Source organism: Mauremys reevesii, unplaced genomic scaffold, assembly GCF_016161935.1.
Source record: "Mauremys reevesii isolate NIE-2019 unplaced genomic scaffold, ASM1616193v1 Contig18, whole genome shotgun sequence".
NCBI lineage: Eukaryota > Metazoa > Chordata > Testudines > Geoemydidae > Mauremys > Mauremys reevesii.
Window position 1 is genome coordinate 808,521 of NW_024100804.1, and position 21,273 is coordinate 829,793.

Consider the following 21,273-nt stretch of genomic DNA (forward strand, 5'->3'; position numbering starts at 1 on the left):
GGCTCCCTGGGCCCAGGCTGTTCTGGTCAGTCGGCCGAGGGCTGAAACGGCTGAAGCCTGCGTCCATCCCGGCTCTGCCAGGCCGGGGTCACTCCAGGGGGCACCGGCCCTGATCCAGCTGTGCCCTGCCCCCCCCGGGCCCGATCCAGCTGTGCCCAGCCCCCCCCCCGGCCCCGATCCAGCTGTGCCCAGCCCCCACCCCCAGCCTGGGCTGGGCTGTGCCCCCCCCCAGCCTGGGCTGGGCTGTGCCCCCCCCCGGGGACTGAGCCCTGGTGCCCCCGCCGGACCGAGAGGTGGGGGGGGGGGAGAAAGGCCTGGGGCGGGTGTCCCGGGTGGGGGAGGGGGCTGCTCTGCGTGGCTGGTCCCAGGGTATTGGAGAGACCTGGTGGGGGCCGACATGGCTCGTATTGGACCCACTTGTGCTGGGGGAGGGGAGGGCCTGGAGCCGCCTGGCCGGGGGCCCGTCTCCCCCCAGCCCCTGTCCGGGCTGGGCCCAGGGAGCCCCGGGGGGGGGGCGGGGAGGTCCCGGGCCGGGCGGGGCGGGGCGGGTTCGGGCGGTCGCTGACCCGGCCCGGCCATGACATCACCCCCCCCCCCCGCAGGGCAGGGAGCGAGGGACGAACCGGGTGTGGGAAAGTGAGAGCGGCCCCCCCCCGCCTCCGCCCCCGCCGCCCAGCCCGGCCCGGCCCGGCCCCCGGGCGCAGGGAGCGGCGCGCACAGTCCCGAGCGCAGCGCAGAGCCAGGAGCGCAGCGCAGCGCAGCGCGGACAGACCCGGGAGCGCAGCGGAGCCCCCAGCCCGGAGCGCAGAGCCCGGGCGCGGAGCCCCAGCCAGGAGCGCAGCGCGGACAGACCCGGGAGCGCAGCGGAGCCCCCAGCCCGGAGCGCAGCGCAGAGCCCGGAGCGCAGCGGAGCCCCCAGCCCGGAGCAGCAGCTTCTCCCCTGCAGCCGCCGCCCCGCTCCCAGGTAGGGCCACACGGGCCGGGCACCGAGCGGGCAGCAGGTGGGGCGGGAGGGGCTGGGATCGCAGATGGGCGGGGGCTTGCAGGAGTTTGGAAAGTGCCCGAGCGAGAGGCTCCCCGGGCCCCGCAGCGGCTGGGGGGGGGGGGGGGGGAAGGGGATGGGGGGAGCGCGGGGGGGTGGCGGGAGGTGGAACCAGAGCGGGGGGGGGGTAGAGGGCTGGGTGGAGGATGCGGGACGGAGGAAGGGATGGACGGAGGGATGGATAGAAGGAAGGATGAAGGGAGGTAGCGAGGGATGGAGAATGGAGGGAGGGATGGAGGATGAAGAGAGGTAAGGATGGAGATAAGGATGGAGGGAGGATGGAGGAAGGAGATAGTGGTGGATGGAGGAATGGATAGAGGATGGAGTTAGGGATGGATGGTGGGATGGTTGGAGGATGGGATAGTAGGTCGGATGGAGGGTGTAGAGAGGTAGGGATGGATGGAGAAAGGAGATAGGGAAGGATGGAGGATGGAGTTAGGGGTGGATGGATGAAGGGATGGATGGAGGGAGGGATGGATAGAAGGAAGGATGAAGGGAGGTAGGGAGGGATGGAGAATGGAGGGAGGGATGGAGGAAGGAGATGGGGAAGGATGGAGATAGGGATGGAGGGAGGAATGGATAGAAGGGAGGATGAAGAGAGGTAGGGATGGATGGAGAAAGGAGATAGGGAAGGATGGAGGATGGAGTTAGGGATTGATGGATGAAGGGATGGAGATGGCTGGATCCAGTGATGGAGGGAATGAAGAGGGATGCAGGCAGGGATGGAGGATGGAGGGAATGAGGAGGGATGCAGGGAGGGATGGATGGAGGATGGAGGGAGGAGGGAGGAGGGAGACGGCTGGATCCAGTGATGGAGGGAGTGAGGAGGGATGGCGGATGGAGGGAAGGAGGACGGGAGCAGGGAGGGCTGGAGGGAAGGATGGAGGATGGAGGGAGGGAGCGATGGAGAAGGGAGACGGCTGGATCCCGTGAAGGAGTCAGGGCGAAGGGGGGCATTGAGGGGGCCTGTGCTACATGATGAAGTTGGGGGGCTGGGTGCCACCGGGAATGACCCATTGGTAACCCCGCCTCCACTCCCAGCACTGACCCACCTCCACCCCCGTCACCCCACCCCCTGAACAAAGGCAGGTGCTGGGGGGCTCGTCCCCAGCAACCCCCACGGTGCCCCACCACAACAAACTCCTGAACCTCCCCCACCCCTGTAGCCCCCACTGCTGGTGCCCCCTCCCTCTGGCCTGATGCCCCTCCAGTCCCAGCACAGTCCTGTCGGTGGATTGGGGGGTGAGAATATTGGGGTGGGGAACGGAGAGTGGTAGGGAGTGTGGGGGGAGCCAGAGCCCTGGGGAAGGGAGCTGCGGGAGGGAGGACAGAGGCCTGTGTGTGTCGGGGTTGGGGGGCAGGAGGGTGTCCAGGCAGGTGCGTTTGTGGGTCCCACAGATGAATAGAGACCCGTCCGGGAGGCCAAAGACACGGGGGGGGGGGGCAGATGGTGACAAGTGCTGGTCCCCACAGGGAAAGGCCCTGTGTCCCCCCACGCCCCTCGCTGAGCCAGTCCCTGCCCTGGGGCCGGGGGGAGCCAGCGCCCCCCAGAGGGGCCAGGCCCTGCCCCATTCCCCGCCCCCCTGAGCCAGCCAGTCCCCGCCCTGGGGCCGGGGGGAGCCAGCACCCCATAGAGGGGACAGGCCCCTGCCCCATTCCCCGCCCCCCTGAGCCAGCCAGTCCCCCATCTGCGCCCGCGCAGCCAGGCCAGGCTGGGATCTGGGTGGGACCTTATCTCTTCACGCAGGAATTTTCCCGGCTGTCAGATACTTGCCGGGGAGGGAGCCAGGCTGGGATCTGCTCCCGGTGCTGCCAGGGCCGCGCACCCCACATCACCCCCAGTCTGCCCCCCAGCTGCTCCCCCAGGCCACCAGGGGGCTGCAGGAGGGAGGAGACCCGGGGCAGGGCTGGGACCCCCAGCACAGCAACCCCCTGAGTCTGGGTGGAGAGTGGGGTCGGAGTGGGCGGAGGGACTGGGAGTCCGGACTCCTGGGTTCTCTCCCCGGCTCTGGGAGGGGAGTGGGGGCTGGTGGGTTAGAGCTGGGGGGCTGAGAGCCAGGACTCCTGGGTTCTTTCCCAGCTCTGGGAGTGGGGGCTGGGGGGTTAGAGCAGGGGGGGCGGGGAGCCAGGACACCTGGGTTCTCTCCCGGCTCTGGGAGGAGTGGGGGCTGGTGGGTTAGAGCAGGGGGCTGGGAGCCAGGACTCCTGGGTTCTCTACCCAGCTCTGGGAGGGGAGTGGGGGCTGGTGGGTTAGAGCAGGGGGCTGGGAGCCAGGACTCCTGGGTTCTCTCCCGGCTCTGGGAGGAGTGGGGGCTGGTGGGTTAGAGCAGGGGGCTGGGAGCCAGGACTCCTGGGTTCTCTCCTTGCTCTGGGCGGGGAGTGGGGGTTGGGGGGTTAGAGATGCGGGGCTGGGAGCCAGGACTCCTGGGTTCTCTACCCAGCTCTGGGAGGAGTGGGGGCTGGTGGGTTAGAGCAGGGGGCTGGGAGCCAGGACTCCTGGGTTCTCTCTCCCGGCTCTGGGAGGAGTGGGGCTGGTGGGTTAGAGCAGGGGCTGGGAGCCAGGACTCCTGGGTTCTCTCCCTTGCTCTGGGAGGGGAGTGGGGGTTGGCGGGTTAGAGATGCGGGGCTGGGAGCCAGGACTCCTGGGTTCTCTCCCTGTGTCTGGCGGCCACAGAGACATGAAAGGAGCAGTGAGGGATGTACGAGGACCAAGAATCAGCAGCCCCCGGGGGAGCCCAGGGGAAGTCCGAGTGGTTATTGGAAAGCTGGGAGGATCTGGGACCACAGCTGTGAAAATAAAAAGCCGCAGGGGTTTGTGCAGAGCTCAGGAACGGCCACCGGCTCGGCCGCAGAAACCCCACAGCCTGGCCAACAGGATTCTGCTTATGGGAGGGGAAACTGAGGCACAGAATGGCACTAGAACCCAGGAGTCCTGGGTCCCAGCCCCACACCCCACCCGCGCCTCTCCCAGGAGTCCAGACTTGTCTTAAACCAGCTATTTCTTAATCGCGGGGTTCCCGGGGGCTGGGATCTCACAGGCAGGACAGGGCTTAGTCTGGCTGGGACTTGGGGGGAGACGGGGCCGGGGACCCGCGGGCTGGGACATGGCCGGGCCCCCCACGCCTGCTCCGTCCCAGCGTGGGACGTGTCTGCACTCTCGGCTACCCCGGCTCGTAGCTCCTGCTCCCGGCTCCCCCCGGCTCCCTGCCAAACTCCGGCCTTTGGCCCCGTTCCCCCGGCCCAGCTCCAGGCACATTTTTGCAGCATGAATCCGGGTTGTTATCGCAGGAGGCGATGGGGTCCCCGCACCTGCCCCACAGCCCTGCAGCTCCGTCCGGCCGGCCTGGGGTCCCCCCCCAGCACAGCCCCCGACCCAACCCCGGGCCTGGCGTCCCACAGGGACCTGTCCTGCCGCAGCACCTGCCTCCGGACCGTGGGGAGGGGAGATGGGGGCGGCGGGGTCGTGTCTCGGTACCGGGGGTCCAGGGGGCTGGGAGATACTGGGGGGGGCTGTCTCGGTGCTGGGGTCCCAGGGGCTGGGGTGGCTGGGGGCGGTCTCGGTGCTGGGGGTCCCCGGGGCTGGGGGTGGCTGGGGCTGTCTCGGTGCTGGGGGTCCCAGGGGCTGGGGGGTAGCTGGCGGGGGGCTGTGTCGTGGTTGGGGGGTCCCAGGAGCTGGGGGGTGGCGGGGGGTGGCTGTCTGGGTGCCGGGGGTCCCAGTGGCTGGGGGCTGTCTCGGTGCTGGGGTCCCAGGAGCTGGGGGTGGCTGGGGGCTGTCTCGGTGCTGGGGTCCCAGGAGCTGTGGGGTGGCTGGGGGCTGTCTCGGTGCTGGGGTCCCAGGAGCTGGGGTGGCTGGGGGCTGTCTCGGTGCTGGGGGTCCCAGGGGCTGGGGTGGCTGGGGGCTGTCTCGGTGCTGGGGTCCCAGGGGCTGGGGTGGCTGGGGGCTGTCTTGGTGCTGGGGTCCCAGGAGCTGGGGGTAGCTGGGGGCTGTCTTGGTGCCGGGGTCCCAGGAGCTGGGGGTAGCTGGGGCTGTCTCGGTGCTGGGGTCCCAGGAGCTGGGGGTAGCTGGGGCTGTCTCGGTGCTGGGGTCCCAGGGGCTGGGGTGGCTGGGGGCTGTCTCGGTGCTGGGGTCCCAGGGGCTGGGGGTGGCTGGGGGCTGTCTCGGTGCTGGGGTCCCAGGAGCTGGGGGTAGCTGGGGCTGTCTTGGTGCCGGGGTCCCAGGAGCTGGGGGTAACTGGGGGCTGTCTCGGTGCTGGGGTCCCAGGAGCTGGGGTAGCTGGGGGCTGTCTCGGTGCTGGGGGTCCCAGGAGCTGGGGGTAGCTGGGGGCTGTCTCGGTGCCGGGGTCCCAGGAGCTGGGGGTGGCTGGGGGGGCTGTCTCGGTGTTGGGGGGTCCCAGGAGCTGGGGGGTTGCTGGGGGGGCTGTCTTGGTGTTGGGGGGTCCCAGGAGCTGGGGGGTGGCTGGGGGGGCTGTCTCGGGGTTGGGGGGTCCCAGTACTGGATTTCGGTTGTGGTTTGTTTGTGGGCCTGTGCGGTTGATTTCTGGCCTGAGTTTGAATTGGGCACTGGAGGGGAAGGGTCTTGTGGGGGCTCTTTGGGGGTCCCTGGAGGTTTCTGTGCCCCCGTCACTAACTGCCTCCCCCCCCCCAGGTCTGCGCCCCCTCCGGCCACGCCATGGGGCCCTGGCTGCTGCTGTCGCTGCTGCTGCTGGTGCAGGGGGGGCCTCCCCCCCACCCCCGCCGGGCCCCCGCCAACGCCACCATCTTCTCCCACATCTACAGCGTCCGCCGGGGGGCGGGTGAGGGGCCCGAGTCCCCGCAGGAGGCACTGGCCCCCCCCAGCCAGCTGCAGCCCCCCCGGCTCTACGAGCACACGCTGGAGGGGGACGAGCAGGTGGTCTTCACCCACCGCATCAACCTGCCCCCCCCGGCCTGCGACTGCGAGGGGGGGGGCGCCGGCGGGGCCCTGCGGGAGGCGCTGGCCCGGCTGCGGGCGCTGGAGGCCCAGGTCCAGGCGCTGCGGGAGCAGTGTGGGGCCAAGGGCTGCTGCCCCCCCGCCGCCGCCGGCGCCCAGGCCGGCACAGGTGAGACTGGGGGGCTGAGGGGAGGGGGCCGGGTGGGGGGGGGGGCGGGGCCATGGCAAGGGGTGGGGACCGGAAGGGGGAGGGGGAGCGGGGGGAGGAGCAACAGGCAGAGGCGGGGCCAGAGGAGCAGGGAGGGTGTCAAAGGGGTGGAGGAGGAAGGTGCCAATGGGCGGGGCCGGGGTGGGGCGGGGCCGGGGCAGGCAGGTGGCGCCCCCTGGTGGGCTGCAGGCAGGTTGCAGTTTCACCCCATCCGCGTCTCCCTCCCTCCCCTGCCGCAGGCCAGACGGACACCCAGAGCCTCTGCGGCCGGCACGGCGCCTTCGACTTGGCCACCTGCGGCTGCGTGTGCCAGCCGGGCTGGGGCGGCCCCACTTGCGCCGAGCCGCAGTGCCGGGGCTGCGGGGGCCGGGGCGAGTGCGTGGCCGGACGCTGCGTCTGCCCCCCCGGCTTCGCCGGCGCCCGCTGCGAGATGGCCGTCTGCGCCGACGACTGCAACGACCAGGGCCGCTGCCAGGGCGGGCGCTGCCTCTGCTTCCCCGGCTACTCGGGGCCGGCCTGCGAGACGCCGGACTGCCCTGGGGACTGCCACGGGCGCGGGCGCTGCCAGGACGGGCGCTGCCTCTGCAGACCCGGCTACGCCGGCCCGGACTGCGGCACCCGGGCCTGCCCCGGCGACTGCAGCGGGCGCGGGCGCTGCCTGAAGAACGGGGTCTGCGCCTGCCACCGCGGCTACACCGGGCCTGACTGCAGCCAGCCCACCTGCCCCAGCGACTGCGGGGGGCATGGGGAGTGCCGGAACGGGGAGTGCCACTGCCAGGACGGCTACGCCGGCGAGGACTGCACCATAGGTACGGCCACCCTACCCACAATGCCCTGGGCCGCCCCAACCGCCCTACCCACAATGCCCTGGGCCGCCCCAACCGCCCTACCCACAGTGCCCTGGGCCGCCCCAACCACCCTACCCACAATGCCCTGGGCCGCCCCGGCCACCCTACCCACAATGCCCTGGGCCGCCCCAACCGCCCTACCCACAATGCCCTTGGCCGCTCCGGCCATCCTATAAACAGTGCCCTGGGCCGCCCCAACCGCCCTACCCACAATGCCCTGGGTACCCCGGCCACCCTACCCACAATGCCCTGGGCCGCCCAGCCACCCTACCCACAGTGCCCTGGGTACCCCGGCCACCCTACCCACAGTGCCCTGGGCCGCCCCAACCGCCCTACCCACAGAGCCCTGGGCCGCCCCAACCGCCCTACCCACAATGCCCTGGGCCGCCCCAACCGCCCTACCCACAGTGCCCTGGGCCGCCCCAACCGCCCTACCCACAATGCCCTGGGCCGCCCCGGCCACCCTACCCACAATGCCCTGGGCCGCCCCAACCGCCCTACCCACAGTGCCCTGGGTACCCCGGCCACCCTACCCACAGTGCCCTGGGCCGCCCCAACCGCCCTACCCACAATGCCCTGGGTATCCCGGCCACCCTACCCACAGTGCCCTGGGCACCCCAGCCACCCTACCCACAATGCTCTGGGTCCCCCGGCCACCCTACTCACAATGCCCTGGGCCGCCCCAACTGCCCTACCCACAATGCCCTGGACCACCCCGGCCACCCTACCCACAATGCCCTGGGTCCCCCAGCCACCCTACCCACAATGCCCTGGGTCCCCCAGCCACCCTACCCACAATGCTCCTCTGTGGCTGGTCCCCACATCCCTGGGCATCCATCCCTGTGGTGGGGTGTGGGTGGGGGCCGTCCTTGCCCCCCCCCATGTGGGGCAGCGCTGGGCACCGAGCTGAAGGGCCTTTGTGCTGCCTAATCCTCTCCTGACCCACGGCCAAGGCGGGGGGAGCTCCCCCCAGATGTATATGGGAGCTGGGGCCCCCTTGCTTGGGACGTCCCGTCCCAGGGCACAGAGACCCCCTGTTAGGAGCCGCCCGCCCCACAGCCGGGCTGGCCAAGATCAGCCTTGGCACCGTGCCCCCTCCGGCTCCGGTTCCCCTCTAGAATCGGCCCCATTCATCCCGGCCGGGGGCGCGGTGCCGGGGGGCAGGGATCTGAGCCGCCCTTGTTCCCCACGGTGTTTGCTTTCCATCCCCGCCCGGACGGGACAGAGATCAAAGGCCCTGGCTGGACGCAGAGGGGAGGCCCTGGGCGGGGACCGGGACACGGGGCCTTTTCCCTCTGTGGAGCGGGGGCAGGGGGCAGCTGGCTCAGGGGGGCGGGGAATGGGGCAGGGGCCTGTCACCTCTAGGGGGTGCCAGCCCCAATCTGGCCCCAGGGTGGGGACTGGCTGGTTCGGGGGGCAGGGAATGGGGCAGGAGCCTTTCCCCTCTGGGGGGCGCCAGCTCCCATCCAGCCCCAGGGCGGGGACTGGCTGGCTCAGGGGGGTGGGGAATGGGGCAGGGGCCTGTCCCCTCTGGGGGGCGCCGGCTCTGATCCAGCCCCAGGGCAGGGACTGGCTGGCTCCGGGGGGCAGGGAATGGGGCAGGGGCCTGTCCCCTCCAGGGGTTGTCAGCCCCAGGGCGGGGGTCTGGCCGGCTGGGGGGGTTCGGGGCACTCACCCTTGTCCCCCCGCAGAGATCCCGGCCGTGACGCTGCGCGTGGGGCGCCGGGACGAGGGCTCCTTCCGCCTGCAATGGACTCGCCCCAAGATCCACGTGGATGGATATGAAATTCACCTCGTTCCCACGGTAATGGGGTGCCAGGGGGGTGTCAATCATCCCCTGCCCCCTGCAGGGGGGCTGGGCCCGGATCTGGGATGTCAGTGGGGGAGGAGGGTGTGTGACCCCTGGCCCCCACCCTGGGGAGCCTCACTTCTGGGAGGGGGCATTGGAAAGAAGGTGGGGGGGTCAGGAGGGGGTCGGGGTGCATGGGTGGGGGGGTGCAGACAGAGGCCAGGGCTCCCCCATCCCCTGACCCCGTGTGACCCCCAGCGGCGCCGTGGGCCTGTGGTTTGGGGGCCTGGGAGGGGGCCGGGTCCCCCAGTCCCTGACCCCGTTTCTCTCCCCCCAGGGTGACCCCGAGGGGGCCGTGTCCCTGCAGCTGCCCGGCACGGCCACGTCCTTCGAGCGCTCGGGGCTGGGCCCTGGCCAGGAGTTCAGCGTCACCGTCCGGGCCCAGCGAGCCCAGCGCCTCGGGCCCCCCGCCACCCAGAGCGTCCGCACCCGTAGGTGGGGGAGGGCTGCCGGGGGGCCGGAGGTTTGGGGGCTGGGATGGGAGCCCAGGGGAGGTGTTAGTGGGGGACTCTCTGGGAGGAGGGCCCTGTGGGGGGAGGGGGACCTTGGGGGGATGTTTAGGAACCCGGGGGGTTCTCTGGGGAGGGGCCCCCCTTCCCCACTCTCACCCCTCTTCTCCCCCCAGGGATCGACGCTCCCCGTGACCTGCGCCCCACGGGGGCCACGGCCACCTCGCTGAGCCTGCGCTGGGAACCCCCGGCCGCCCAGCCCGACGGGTACACCCTGCACTACCGCCCGGTGGGGCAGGACAGCACCGAGCCCCCCACCCGCCTGACCCTGCCCCCCAACCGCACCACCCTCACCCTGACCGGCCTCCGCAGCACCACCCAGTACACCCTCACCCTGACCGCCCACCGCGGCCCAGAGCAGAGCCCTCCCGCCAGCACCAGTGCCACCACCGGTGGGTCCCACGGCCCGGGGCGGGGGCGGGAGGGGAGGGGAAGCAGCGATGAAATGGGGGAGGGGAGGGAGATGGGGAAGAAGGAAATGAGAGAGGAGGACGAGCGAAGGAGGGAAATCAGCAAGGACTGAGTGTGGGAGCAGCGCGGAGAGACGGGAGCGTCCGTCCGTCCACCTGTCCATCCGTCCATCCATTGGTCCATCGATCCATCCGTCCGTCCACCTGTCCATCCACCTGTCCATCCACCTGTCCATCCGTCCATCCATTGGTCTGTCGATCCATCCGTCCACCTGTCCATCCGTCCGTCCACCTGTCCATCCATCTGTCCATCCACCTGTCCATCCGTCCATCCATTGGTCCGTCCATCCACCTGTGTATCTGTCTGTCCATTGGTCCGTCCATCCACCTGTCCATCCGTCCATCCATTGGTCCGTCCATCCACCTGTCCATCCGTCCATCCATTGGTCCGTCCATCCACCTGTGTATCTGTCTGTCCATTGGTCCGTCCATCCACCTGTCCATCCGTCCATCCATTGGTCTGTCGATCCATCTGTCCATCCATCCACCTGTCTATCCATCCGTCCATTGGTCCGTCCATCCCTCCATCCATCTGTCCACCTGTCCATCCATCCGTCCATTGGTCCATCCATCCACCTGTCCATCCATCCGTCCATTGGTCCGTCGATCCATCCGTCCATCCACCTGTCCATCTGTCCATCTCTCCTTCTGTCCATCTGTCCATCCACCTGTCCGTCCATCCCTCCATCCCCCCAGTCGTCTGCCGAGTTGGTCGCCCATCGTCCGTCCATCCCTGGGTCTATAAGGGAACCAGACATTTCTCCTTCTCTTCTCCCCACTCTTCTGTGCAGGGGTTTTCTTCCCCTCTCTCCCACAGCGAGTGATCGGTTCGTTCTGCCCAGAGCGGGGCGGCTCGGGAGCCCGGTCGGATCCAGCGCCTCCCCCGACTCACCACCCGTCTTCCCGTCCGTTTAGGTTCCGCAGGTCACGGAGCCACGCGGGGGGTTGGACTAACCCAGTTCTCTTCCCTTCTCTCTTCTTCGCAGCTAGCGCCCAGGCACCGGCCGGGGAACACGGGGCGTTTCCCCTCCAGGAGGTGGGGACTGGCTGGCTTTGGGGGGTGGGGAATGGGGCATGGGGCCTGTCCCCTCTAGGGGGCACCGGCTCTGATCCCCCCCAGGGGGGGGGCCTGGCTGGTCCGGGGGGCAGGGAATTGGATCCCCTAATTGCACCAATATTTGCTCCTGGCAGCGCCGATGCCCACCCTGCTCCCGCCTGGCCGGCCGCACCCAGAACCCACGCGCCCCCCCATGGCCCGTCTCCGGCCGCCTGGCCCCGCAGGGAAGCCGGGCCCCCGGCCCGCCCCGGCCAACGCCTCCTCGCTCCCCAGCCAGATCTTCTTCCAGACCGTGGCGCAGAACCTGACGGCCAAGCTGGCCCGGTACAACGGGACCCTGCTGCAGCGGCTGGAGAGTTACCTCCGCGCCACACGCTACCCGCTCCGCGGCAACCAAACCATCGCCAGCGTGGCCAGGACCATCTACCTCTACCTGGTGCAGAGGAAGTCCCTGGAGGAACAGGAGATGGTCTACGTGGGGCTGGGCCAGCATTCGAAGGAGCTCGGGGCCATGGCACCCACCCCGGGGCACCCTGCGGAGGAGCCCACGGCCCCCCCCGGCCACTTCCAGATAGCCGGGAAGGAGGGCGGCATCTTCTCGGAGGGCTCCCCCAGCTGGGCCACGGGGCCCAGGGGCCACGCCAAGCCGGCGGTGGTGGCCCGCTCCCCCGGCGCCATTGTGGTCTCGCTGGAGGGCACGCGTGACCACGCGGAGCGCGTGGTGGTCCGCTACTGGCGGGCGGGCGACGGCGGAGGAGCGGGGGAGCTGGCGGTTCCCGGCGACGCCGCGGCGGTTCGCCTGCACGGCCTGGCGCCCGGCACCACCTACCAGGTGGAGATCCACGGCCTGGTCCAGGGGCGGCTCTCCAAGTCCTATTCCTTTCTCGCCTCCACAGGTAGCGCTGGGGGGGCCGTCCGACGCGGGGGGGTCGCTCCTCTGGCTCAGTAACCCCACCGGCCACGGCGCCGCCTGGCTGTTCACCGATGCACCCGCTGGCGCTAACCCCCTCGGTCCTGCCCTCCTCTCTCCCGCAGGCTGCTGGCTCCTGCCCACGGGCCTGGCATGGCCGTCGGATGGGCCGACTCCACCCCGCCCCCGCCGTCCCCTTCCCTCTCTCTCTCCTCTGGCATTAACCCCCCTTTCTCCTGCAGCTGGTCTGGCTTCCACCCGCTACAGGCCTCATGCCACGGACTCAGCGGGGAGCGGGGCAGGGGCCTGTCCCCTCTGGGGGGCGCCGCCTCCCACCCGGCCCCAGGGCAGGGACTGGCTGGCTCAGGGGGGCAGGGAATGGAGCAGGGGCCTGTCCCCTCTGGGGGGTGCCGGCTCCCTCTGGCCCCAGGGCAGGGACTGGCTGACTCTGGGGGGCGGGGAATGGGGCAGGGGCCTGTCCCCTCTAGGGGGCGCCAGCTCCCACCCGGCCCCAGGGCAGGGACTGGCTGGGTCAGGGGGGCAGGGAATGGGGCAGGGGCCTGTCCCCTCTAGGGGGCTCCCTTTCAGCCTTTCATGCCCTCCCCCCAGCTCCGGAGGCATCTGGCACCGAGCCCCCCGCCACGCCCAGCCTCTCCCGCCCTGGGCCGCCCCCAGGGGACCTGGCCGTGACAGACGTCTCCCCCGACCGGTTCCGCGTCACCTGGACGGCCACGACTGGCACCTTCCAGCACTTCCTGCTGCAGTACCGGGAGCCCGGCTCCCGGGTGCCTCCCGGGCAGACCCAGGTGCCTGGGGGGAAGAGGAGCGTGATCGTCACCCAGCTGAGCCCCGGCACCGAATACGAGGTGGAGCTGCGGGGGGTGGCACCTGACGGGACCATCTCAGAGCCCATCACCACCAGCGTGTGGACAGGTAACCCCCGCCCCTTCCTCCGCGGGATCCTCCCCCGGTCCTTACAGCCAGGCTTCGCAGGGCTATGGACGCCTTGGGGAACCCAGGAGTCCTAGCTGCCCGCCCCCCGCCGCGCTAACCACTAGCCCCCACGCCCCTCCCAGAGCGAGAGCTACACCCCTGCGCTAACCATCAGCCCCCCCCTGCCCTCCCTGGCAGCCCAGGCACCCTGACCGCGTTACGCCCTCTCTCTCCTGCAGCACCCCCTGGCGGGGGCCCCGGGCCAGGCGACCTGGGGGCCCTGGGGGTCAGGAACGTGACCAGCGATGGCTTTGGGCTGCAGTGGAGGGCACGGCAGGGCCTGTTCCACTCCTTCCTGCTGCGCTACGAGGATGCGGCCGGGCGCACGGGGCCCCGGGAGGCCGAGGTGCCGGCGGACCAGCGGGCGACCCGCCTTGGGGGGCTGCGGCCTGGCACCGAGTACAACGTCACGCTGTACGGGGTGCACCGCGGCCAGCTCTCACCCCCCCTCAGAGCCAGAGTCCGGACAGGTACCCCCACCCCCGGCGCGGCTCCCGCCTCAGCCCCCTGCCAGCCGGGGGGGCCAACTGCCCCTCCTCTGCCCCCGGCCCAGCTCGGCACCTGCCACCAGCCTGTGCTCCTTCCACGGTGTTAGGGGGCAGCACCCAGGAGTCCCGGCTCCCAGCCACCACTGCTCTAACCACTAGCCCCCACTCCCCTCCCGGAGCCGGGAGAGAACCCAGGAATCCCGGCTCCCAGCCCCCACTGCTCTAACCACCAGCCCCCACTCCCCTCCCAGAGACGGGAGCGAACCCAGGAGTCCTGGCTCCTAGCCCCCCCGGCTCTAACCACCAGCCCACACGCCCCTCCCCGAGCCGGGAGAGACCCCCGGAGTCCTGGCTCCCCGCCCTCCTGCTCCAGCCACTAGCCCCCACTCCTCCCAGAGCCAAGAGAGAACCCAGGAGTCCTGGCTCCCAGCCCTCCCTGCTCCAGCCACTAGCACCCACTCCCCTCCCAGAGCCGGGAGAGAACCCAGGAGTCCTGGCTCCCAGCCCCCCCCCTGCTCTAACCACCAGCCCCCACTCCCCTCCCGGAGCCAGGGAGAGAACCCAGGAGTCCGGGCTCCCAGCCCCCCCGCTCTAACCACCAGCCCCCACTCCCCTCCCGGAGCCGGGAGAGAACCCAGGAGTCCGGGCTCCCAGCCCCCCTGCTCTACCACCAGCCCACACTCCCCTCCCAGAGCGGGGAGAGAACCCAGGCGTCCTGGCTCCCAGGCCCCCCAGCTCTCACCCCCCGCCCCCACTCCTCCCAGAGCCGGGAGAGAACCCAGGAATCCTGGCTCCCAGCCCCCCTTGCTCTAACCACCAGCCCACACTCCCCTCCCAGAGCGGGGAGAGAACCCAGGAGTCCTGGCTCCCAGCCCCCTGCTCTAACCACCAGCCCCCACTCCTCCCAGAGCCGGGAGAGAACCCCGGAATCCTGGCTCCCAGCCCCCCTTGCTCTAACCACCAGCCCACACTCCCCTCCCAGAGCGGGGAGAGAACCCAGGAGTCCTGGCTCCCTTTCCCAACCGCAGCCCGCCCCGCCCTCTACGCAGTGTGGAGCTGGGACACTGGGAGCCTTTGCCAAGGGTATTTGAAATAACAATTGTCTGCCAGGTCCGGTGGGTCCCGGGCTGGGAGGGGCAAAGCGAGCTGCCCCCCCCCCTCATACATCTAGACACAGAGCCCAGGCAGCCTCCCCCATCACCCCCCCCCCCCGTCTGCAGCCCCCCTGGAGATGTCTGGTGACACGTCTCCTCCTCGTGGGGGTGGGCGTGTGATGGAGAGAGTGTGACTGGGGGGGAGAGACCCAGGCAGGGAGGGAGCAAGGAGCCCCCAAGGGAGGTTTGTGCCGCTGCAGCCTGTGACAGGAAGAAATAGCAGAAGGGAAACAGGAGGGAAGGGGGGTGACTGCGGGCGACGGTGGCAGTCGGAATCGCGCGGACCCCGGGAAATGTGCTGGAGGAAGGGGAGGCCTGGCTGACGGAGGGTGCAGGGGAGAAGGAAGGAGCCAGAGAGAAGGAAGGTGGCAGGGCCCTGGTGCAGAGCGGGGCCGTGACAGGCGCTGGAGCGCGTGGCGGGGGGAGGAGAAGGGACGAATCGCTAACGGCAGCAATGGGAGGGAGAACCGAAGCGATGGCATTGGAAAGATGGAAGAGACGAGGGGCAGATACACACAGCGATCTCCCCCCACAGCATCTCCAATACCCTTCCCCCACCCTGACCCAGAACTGATGGGACCATCCCTCCTGCCCTCTCCCTGCCAGCGCCAGCAGAACCCGGCACCCAGCCCAGCCTGGGGGAGCTCTCGGCCTCCGACGTCACCCACGACTCCATCCTGCTCTCCTGGACCGTCCAGGCCGGGGACTTCGACTCCTTCCTCCTCCAGTACAAGGACGCGGAGGGCAAACCCCAGGCGCTGCCCGTGGACGGGGGATCCCGCACGGTCACCGTCACCAACCTGGCCCCCTCCCGCAGATACAAGTTCAACCTCTACGGCATCTCCGGCCGCAAGCGCCTCGGCCCCGTCTCCACCGACGCCGTCACAGGTCAGCGGCTGGACCCGGGGCACCAGCCCCTTCCCCTCCTCCCCCCTTTGCTTTCCAGTGTGGTGGGGACACCAACCACTGGGCTGGGACCTTCCCAAGAAGGTGCTTCCAAGGCAATGAGAGAGGAGGACGAGCAAAGAAGGGAAAGAAGCAATGACTGGTGTGAGGAAGCAGTGCAGAGGGATGAGAGCGTCCATCTGTCCAGTCATCCATCCACCTGTCTGTCCATCCGTCCATCCATCCACAACTAGCCTGCTGGCCATTCAATGGGCAGAGAGAAGAGAGTAGATAGAGATGGGTGGATGGATGGATGGATAGACAGACAGACAGCTGGATCAATGTGCACGGGACAGGTTGGGTAAATGGATTGATGTGTATGGGAACAGATAGATGAACAGATAGGTACATGGATGGGGGTCTACATGGGTGGATGGATGGATGGAGGGGATGGCCACTGATGCATAGGTAGAGGAATGGAGATGGATGGATGGACTGATGGAAGGGTGGATAGATATGGATGGAGGGATGGACGGAAAAGTGGGTAGATATGTATGGAGGAGGATGGATGGACTGATGGAAGAGTGGGGACATATGTATTGGAGGGGATGGATGGACAGAGGGATGGAAGGGTGCACAGATATGGATGGGGGTGGATGGAGGGATGGACAGACTGAAGGGTGGGTAGATATGGATGGGGATGGATGGAGGGATGGACAGACAGAAGGGTGGGTAGATATGGATGGGGATGGATGGAGGGATGGACAGATGGGCAGATATATATAGGGATGGATGAATGGATGGACAGAAGGCTCAGTAGACGTGTATGGGGGTGGATGGATGGACAGACAGATGGAAGAATGGGTAGATAAGTATGGGGGAGGATGGAGGGATGGATGGATGGAAGGGTGGGCATATATGGATGGGGGTGGATGGATGGATGGACTGACTGAAGGGTGGGTAGATATGGATGGGGGTGGATGGATGGATGGACAGATGGAAGGGAGGGTAGATATGGATGGGGGTGGATGGGTGTTTTGGGGGATGCACAGGTAGCTGTGTATGTGTAACTCTTCTGCCAGGTGGCCCCAGCAGCAGTAAGGGCTGGGTTGGGTGTGGTGATGCATGGACGGGCGGGTGGGTGGATGGGTGCGTACAGGGGTGGGTGGATGGGTGGATGTGGGAGGAAGGGATGGATGGAGGAGTGGTTGGGGATGGATGGTGTCAATGGGGATCTTTCCATTGATGTTGGTGACTTTGGTTCACGCCCTTCTCTTTCCCTCTCATTTGTTCTTCGTTCCCTCCTGTCTCAGCCCAATTCTCACTGAGGTTTGTGCCGGTTGATCTGGGCCGACCCCTCCAGGGAGGTGTGATGGCCACAGGGAACCTGGGAATGTGGGATCCTCTTTGCAGACATGGCCCGTCCATTTGTGTGTCCCCAGCTCTCCTTCCCAGCAGCAGGCTCCAGCTGTGTCCCTGGGCTCCCTGCATCCTCGTCCCACTAATCATCTCTGCTGATCCCCTCTGGGCAGGAACTGCCCGGCCCCCCAAGGACCTGGTCAGCCACCCTAATCCAGCCACACCCTTACCCGCCTCTTTGTTCCAGCCAAGGAGCCGCGGGAGCCGGAACTCACCTTTCAGCCCAGACTGGGGGAGCTCTCGGCCTCTGACGTCACCCACGACTCCGTCCTGCTCTCCTGGACCATCCAGACCGGGGACTTCGACTCCTTCCTCCTGCAGTACAAGAACGCGGAGGGCAAACCCCAGGCGCTGCCCGTGGATGGGGGATCCCGTACGGTCACTGTAACGAACCTGGCACCTTCCCACAGATACAAGTTCAACCTCTACGGCATCTCCGGCCGCAAGCGCCTCGGCCCCGTCTCCACCGACGCCGTGACAGGTCAGCGGCTGGTCCGGGGGCGCAGCTCCTTCCCCTCCCACCCCTTTTTCTTTCCAGTGTGACATGGACGTTGAACACGGGGCCAGGACGTCCTGAAGAAGATGCTTCCAAGAGTCCTGCATCCACAAGCAGATTGCCGGGCATTCAGTGTCTAGAGATGAGAATAGATAGGGGTGGGTGGATGGATGGATGGATGGATGGATGGATGGACAGACAGTGAGCATGGGGCAGGTTGAGTGAATGGAGTGATGTGTATGGAAAGAGATGGATGAAGAGATAGGTACATGGATGGGTGTCTACAGGAGTGACTGGATGGATGGAGGGATGGTCATCAGTGAGTACATAGAGGAACGAATGTGTATGGGGATGGATGGATGGACGGTCAGGTGGGCAGATATGTATGGGGATGGATGGAGGGATGGACAGATGGAAGGGTGGGCAGATATGGATGGGGGTGGATGGGTGTATTGGGGGATGCACGGGTAGCTGTGTATGTGTAAGTCTTCTGTCAGGTGGCCGCAGCAGCAGTAAGGGCTGGGTTGGATGTGGTGATGCATGGACGGGTGGGTGGGTGGGATGGGTGCGTACAGGGATGGATGGAGGAGTGTCTGGGTCTGCATGGACGGACGGGTGGGTGGGTGGGTGGGAGCGCACAGGGGTGGGTGGAGGAGTGGTTGGGGACGGATGGACGGGCGGGTGGGTGGATGGGTGCGTACAGGGATGGATGGAGGAGTGTCTGGGGCTGCATGGACGGATGGGTGGGTGGATGGGTGCCCACAGGGGTGGGTGGAGGAGTGGTTGGGGATGGATGGACGGGCGGGTTAGTGGATGGGTGCACACAGGGATGGATGGAGGAGTGGTTTGGGATGGATGGGTGGATGTGGTAGGAAGGGATGGATGGAGGAGTGGTTGGGGATGGATGGTGTCAATGGGGATCTTTTCATTGGCATTGGTGACTTTAGTTCACACCCTTCTCTTTCCCTCTCATTTGTTCTTCGTTCCCTCCTGTCTCAGCCCAATTCTCACTGAGGTTTGTGCCAGTTGATCTGGGCCGACCCTCCAGGGAGGTGTGATGGCCACGGGAACCTGGGAATGTGGGATCCTCTTTGCAGACATGGCCCGTCCATTTGTGTGTCCCCAGCTCTCCTTCCCAGCAGCAGGCTCCAGCTGTGTCCCTGGGCTCCTGCACCTCGTCCCACTAATCATCTCTGCTGATCCTCTGGGCAGGAACCGCCCGGCCCCCAAGGACCCTAATCCAGCCACGCCCTTACCCACCTCTTTGTTCCAGCCAAGGAGCTGCGGGAGCCGGAACTCACCTTCCAGCCCAGCCTGGGGGAGCTCTCGGCCTCTGACGTCACCCACGACTCCATCCTGCTCTCGTGGACCGTCCAGGCCGGGGACTTCGACTCCTTCCTCCTCCAGTACAAGGACGCGGAGGGCAAACCCCAGGCGCTGCCCGTGGATGGGGGATCCCGCACGGTCACCATAACCAACCTGGCACCTTCCCACAGATACAAGTTCAACCTCTACGGCATCTCCGGCCGCAAGCGCCTCGGCCCCGTCTCCACCGACACCGTCACAGGTCAGCGGCTGCTCCGGGGGGGCAGCTCCTTCCCCTCCCACCCCTTTTTCTTTCCAGTGTGACATGGACGTCGAACACGGGGCCAGGACGTCCTGAAGAAGATGCTTCCAAGAGTCCTGCATCCGCAAGCAGATTGCCGGGCATTCAATGGCTAGAGATGAGAGTAGATAGGGGTGGGTGCGTGGATGGATGGATGGATGGATGGATGGATGGATGGATGGATGGACAGACAGCTGGATAGGTGAGCATGGGGCAGGTTGAGTGAATGGAGTGATGTGTATGGAAAGAGATGGATGAAGAGATAGGTACATGGATGGGTGTCTACAGGAGTGACTGGATGGATGGAGGGGATGGTCATCAGTGAGTACATAGAGGAACGAATGTGTATGGGGATGGATGGATGGACGGTCAGGTGGGCAGATATGTATGGGGATGGATGGACAGAAGGCTCGGTAGATATGTGTGGGGGTGGATGAATGGATGAAGGGGATGGTATGGATGGATGGATAGAGGAGTGGATCTATATGGTGACGGACAGATGGATGGGTGGGTGGGTGGATGTGTGGATGGATGGATGGAGGGGATGGGATGGATGGGATGGATCGATGGATGGATCGAATGGGATGGGATGGATGGAGGGGATGGGAGGGATGGATAGAGGAATGGATCAATATGGGGATGGACAGATGGACGGGTGGGTGGGTGGATGTGTGGATGGAGGGGATGGGATGGATGGATGGGTGGATGGAGGGGATGGGATGGATGGATAGATAGAGGAATGATGGGATGTTAGATGGGATGGGATCTGAGTTACTATAGAGAATTCTTTCCTGGGTGCTGGCTGGTGAGTCTTGCCCACATGCTCAGGGTTTAACTGATCGCCATATTTGGGGTCGGGAAGGAATTTTCCTCCAGGGCAGATTGGCAGAGGCCCTGGAGGTTTTTCGCCTTCCTCTGCAGCATGGGGCACGGGTCACTTGCTGGAGGATTCTCTGCAGCTTGAGGTCTTCAAACTGCAATTTGGGGACTTCGATAACTCAGACATAGGTTAGGGGTTTGTTATAGAAGTGGGTGGGTGAGATTCTGTGGCCTTCATTGTGCAGGAGGTCAGACTAGATGATCATAATGGTCCCTTCTGACCTTAAAGTCTATGAGTCTATGAGTCTATGAATGGATCAATATGGGGATGGACAGATGGATGGGTGGGTGGGGATGGATGGATGGGATGGGATGGATGGAAGGATGGATAGAGGAATGGATCCATGTGGGGGTGGACAGATGGACGGGTGAGTGGGTGGATGTGTGGGTGGGTGGATGGGATGGGATGGATGGATGGATAGAGGAATGGATCCATATGGGGATGGACAGATGGACGGGTGGGTGGGTGGATGTGGATGCTTCGAGCCAGCAGCCTGATAAGAAAACCCGCAGTTGCGAATCGAGTCAGCAGCGAGCAGAGGACAGACAAACAGAGGGAGTTTGCCTGGGAGCTGTGCGAGAGGAGGTACAGGGGGTGCGGCATAAGGGCACCTGTGTTGTGAGCTGGTGGGGTGAATGTCCGAGTGTCTGTCTGCTGTGACCATTCGTTCGGTGCTCGTTGCAGGGACTGTTGGACTGTGTGGTTGGTTGATTGAAAAGTGGAAATTGGGGGAGCTTTGTTGCAGGGGTGCCTGATGGATTGAGTGGAGGGAGGCTTTGAGCCGGGCCAGCTGCTTCCAGCCAGCAGCCTTATAAAAAAGCAGCCAGTTGCGAACCAAGTGAGTGGTGAACAGAGAGAGTTTCCTGGCAGTTCGCTTGTGGGGAGTTCCCACAGAGTGTTTTTGCCTTTCAGGCGTCTGTGAGCGGTAAATGCAACATCTGAAGGGGCTCTTAGAAGGAAGACAATATGGATAGTGAGCAATCAGCTGTTAAGACCTGTATGGGACGTGCCATGTTTATCTTTCTCCCAGAGGATAGAAGTGACTTCGTCTGTGTGAAGTGCAAGCTGGTCTCCATATTGGAAGAGAAGGTTAAAGGACTAGAGTCCCAAGTATCAACCCTGCGTTGCATCAGAGAAAATGAAGACTATGGATGGAAATCAGCGCTTGGTATTGCAGGCACAGCGAGCTGAGGAATCCGAGAGGGCAGCACAGAACAGGAAGAAAACTGGCAGCATGTGACCTCCAGAAGAAGGAAGAGGAGAACCCATGTACCCCCAGTGCAGACAGAAATAAGAAACTGTTTTCAGGCTCTCTGCACAGGTACCACAGCGGAGAATGTTTTGGAAGAGTCATCTGAGGGAAGGGATCAGAGAGAGAGACCCCATCAGCCGGAAGGCATGGGATGCATTGTCCTAGGGATGGGGGTTCCATGACCACCACTCCCAAGAGGAGGAGACGGGTGGTGGTGGTCGGGGACTCCCTCCTAAGGGGGACAGAGTCATCCATCTGCCAACTAGACTGGGAGACTCGAGACGTGTGCTGCTTGCCT

General features: G+C 66.2%; 1 protein-coding gene across 1 annotated transcript in view; it reads left to right on the forward strand.

Annotated features, from left to right (window-relative positions):
- Window positions 1-1,274: 1,274 nt before the first annotated feature.
- The window catches only part of LOC120393304 (tenascin-X-like), a gene marked incomplete at its 3' end in the record, with an annotated part of 44,704 nt that continues 24,705 nt past the window's right edge, over window positions 1,275-21,273 (forward strand). Inside the window, 12 exon segments of the mRNA XM_039517831.1 lie at window positions 1,275-1,291; window positions 5,819-6,120; window positions 6,399-6,968; window positions 8,699-8,811; window positions 9,134-9,287; window positions 9,482-9,757; window positions 11,117-11,788; window positions 12,412-12,735; window positions 12,975-13,265; window positions 15,044-15,325; window positions 16,929-17,222; window positions 18,511-18,804. Of these exon segments, the coding sequence (XP_039373765.1) occupies window positions 1,275-1,291; window positions 5,819-6,120; window positions 6,399-6,968; window positions 8,699-8,811; window positions 9,134-9,287; window positions 9,482-9,757; window positions 11,117-11,788; window positions 12,412-12,735; window positions 12,975-13,265; window positions 15,044-15,325; window positions 16,929-17,222; window positions 18,511-18,804 (3,589 nt within the window).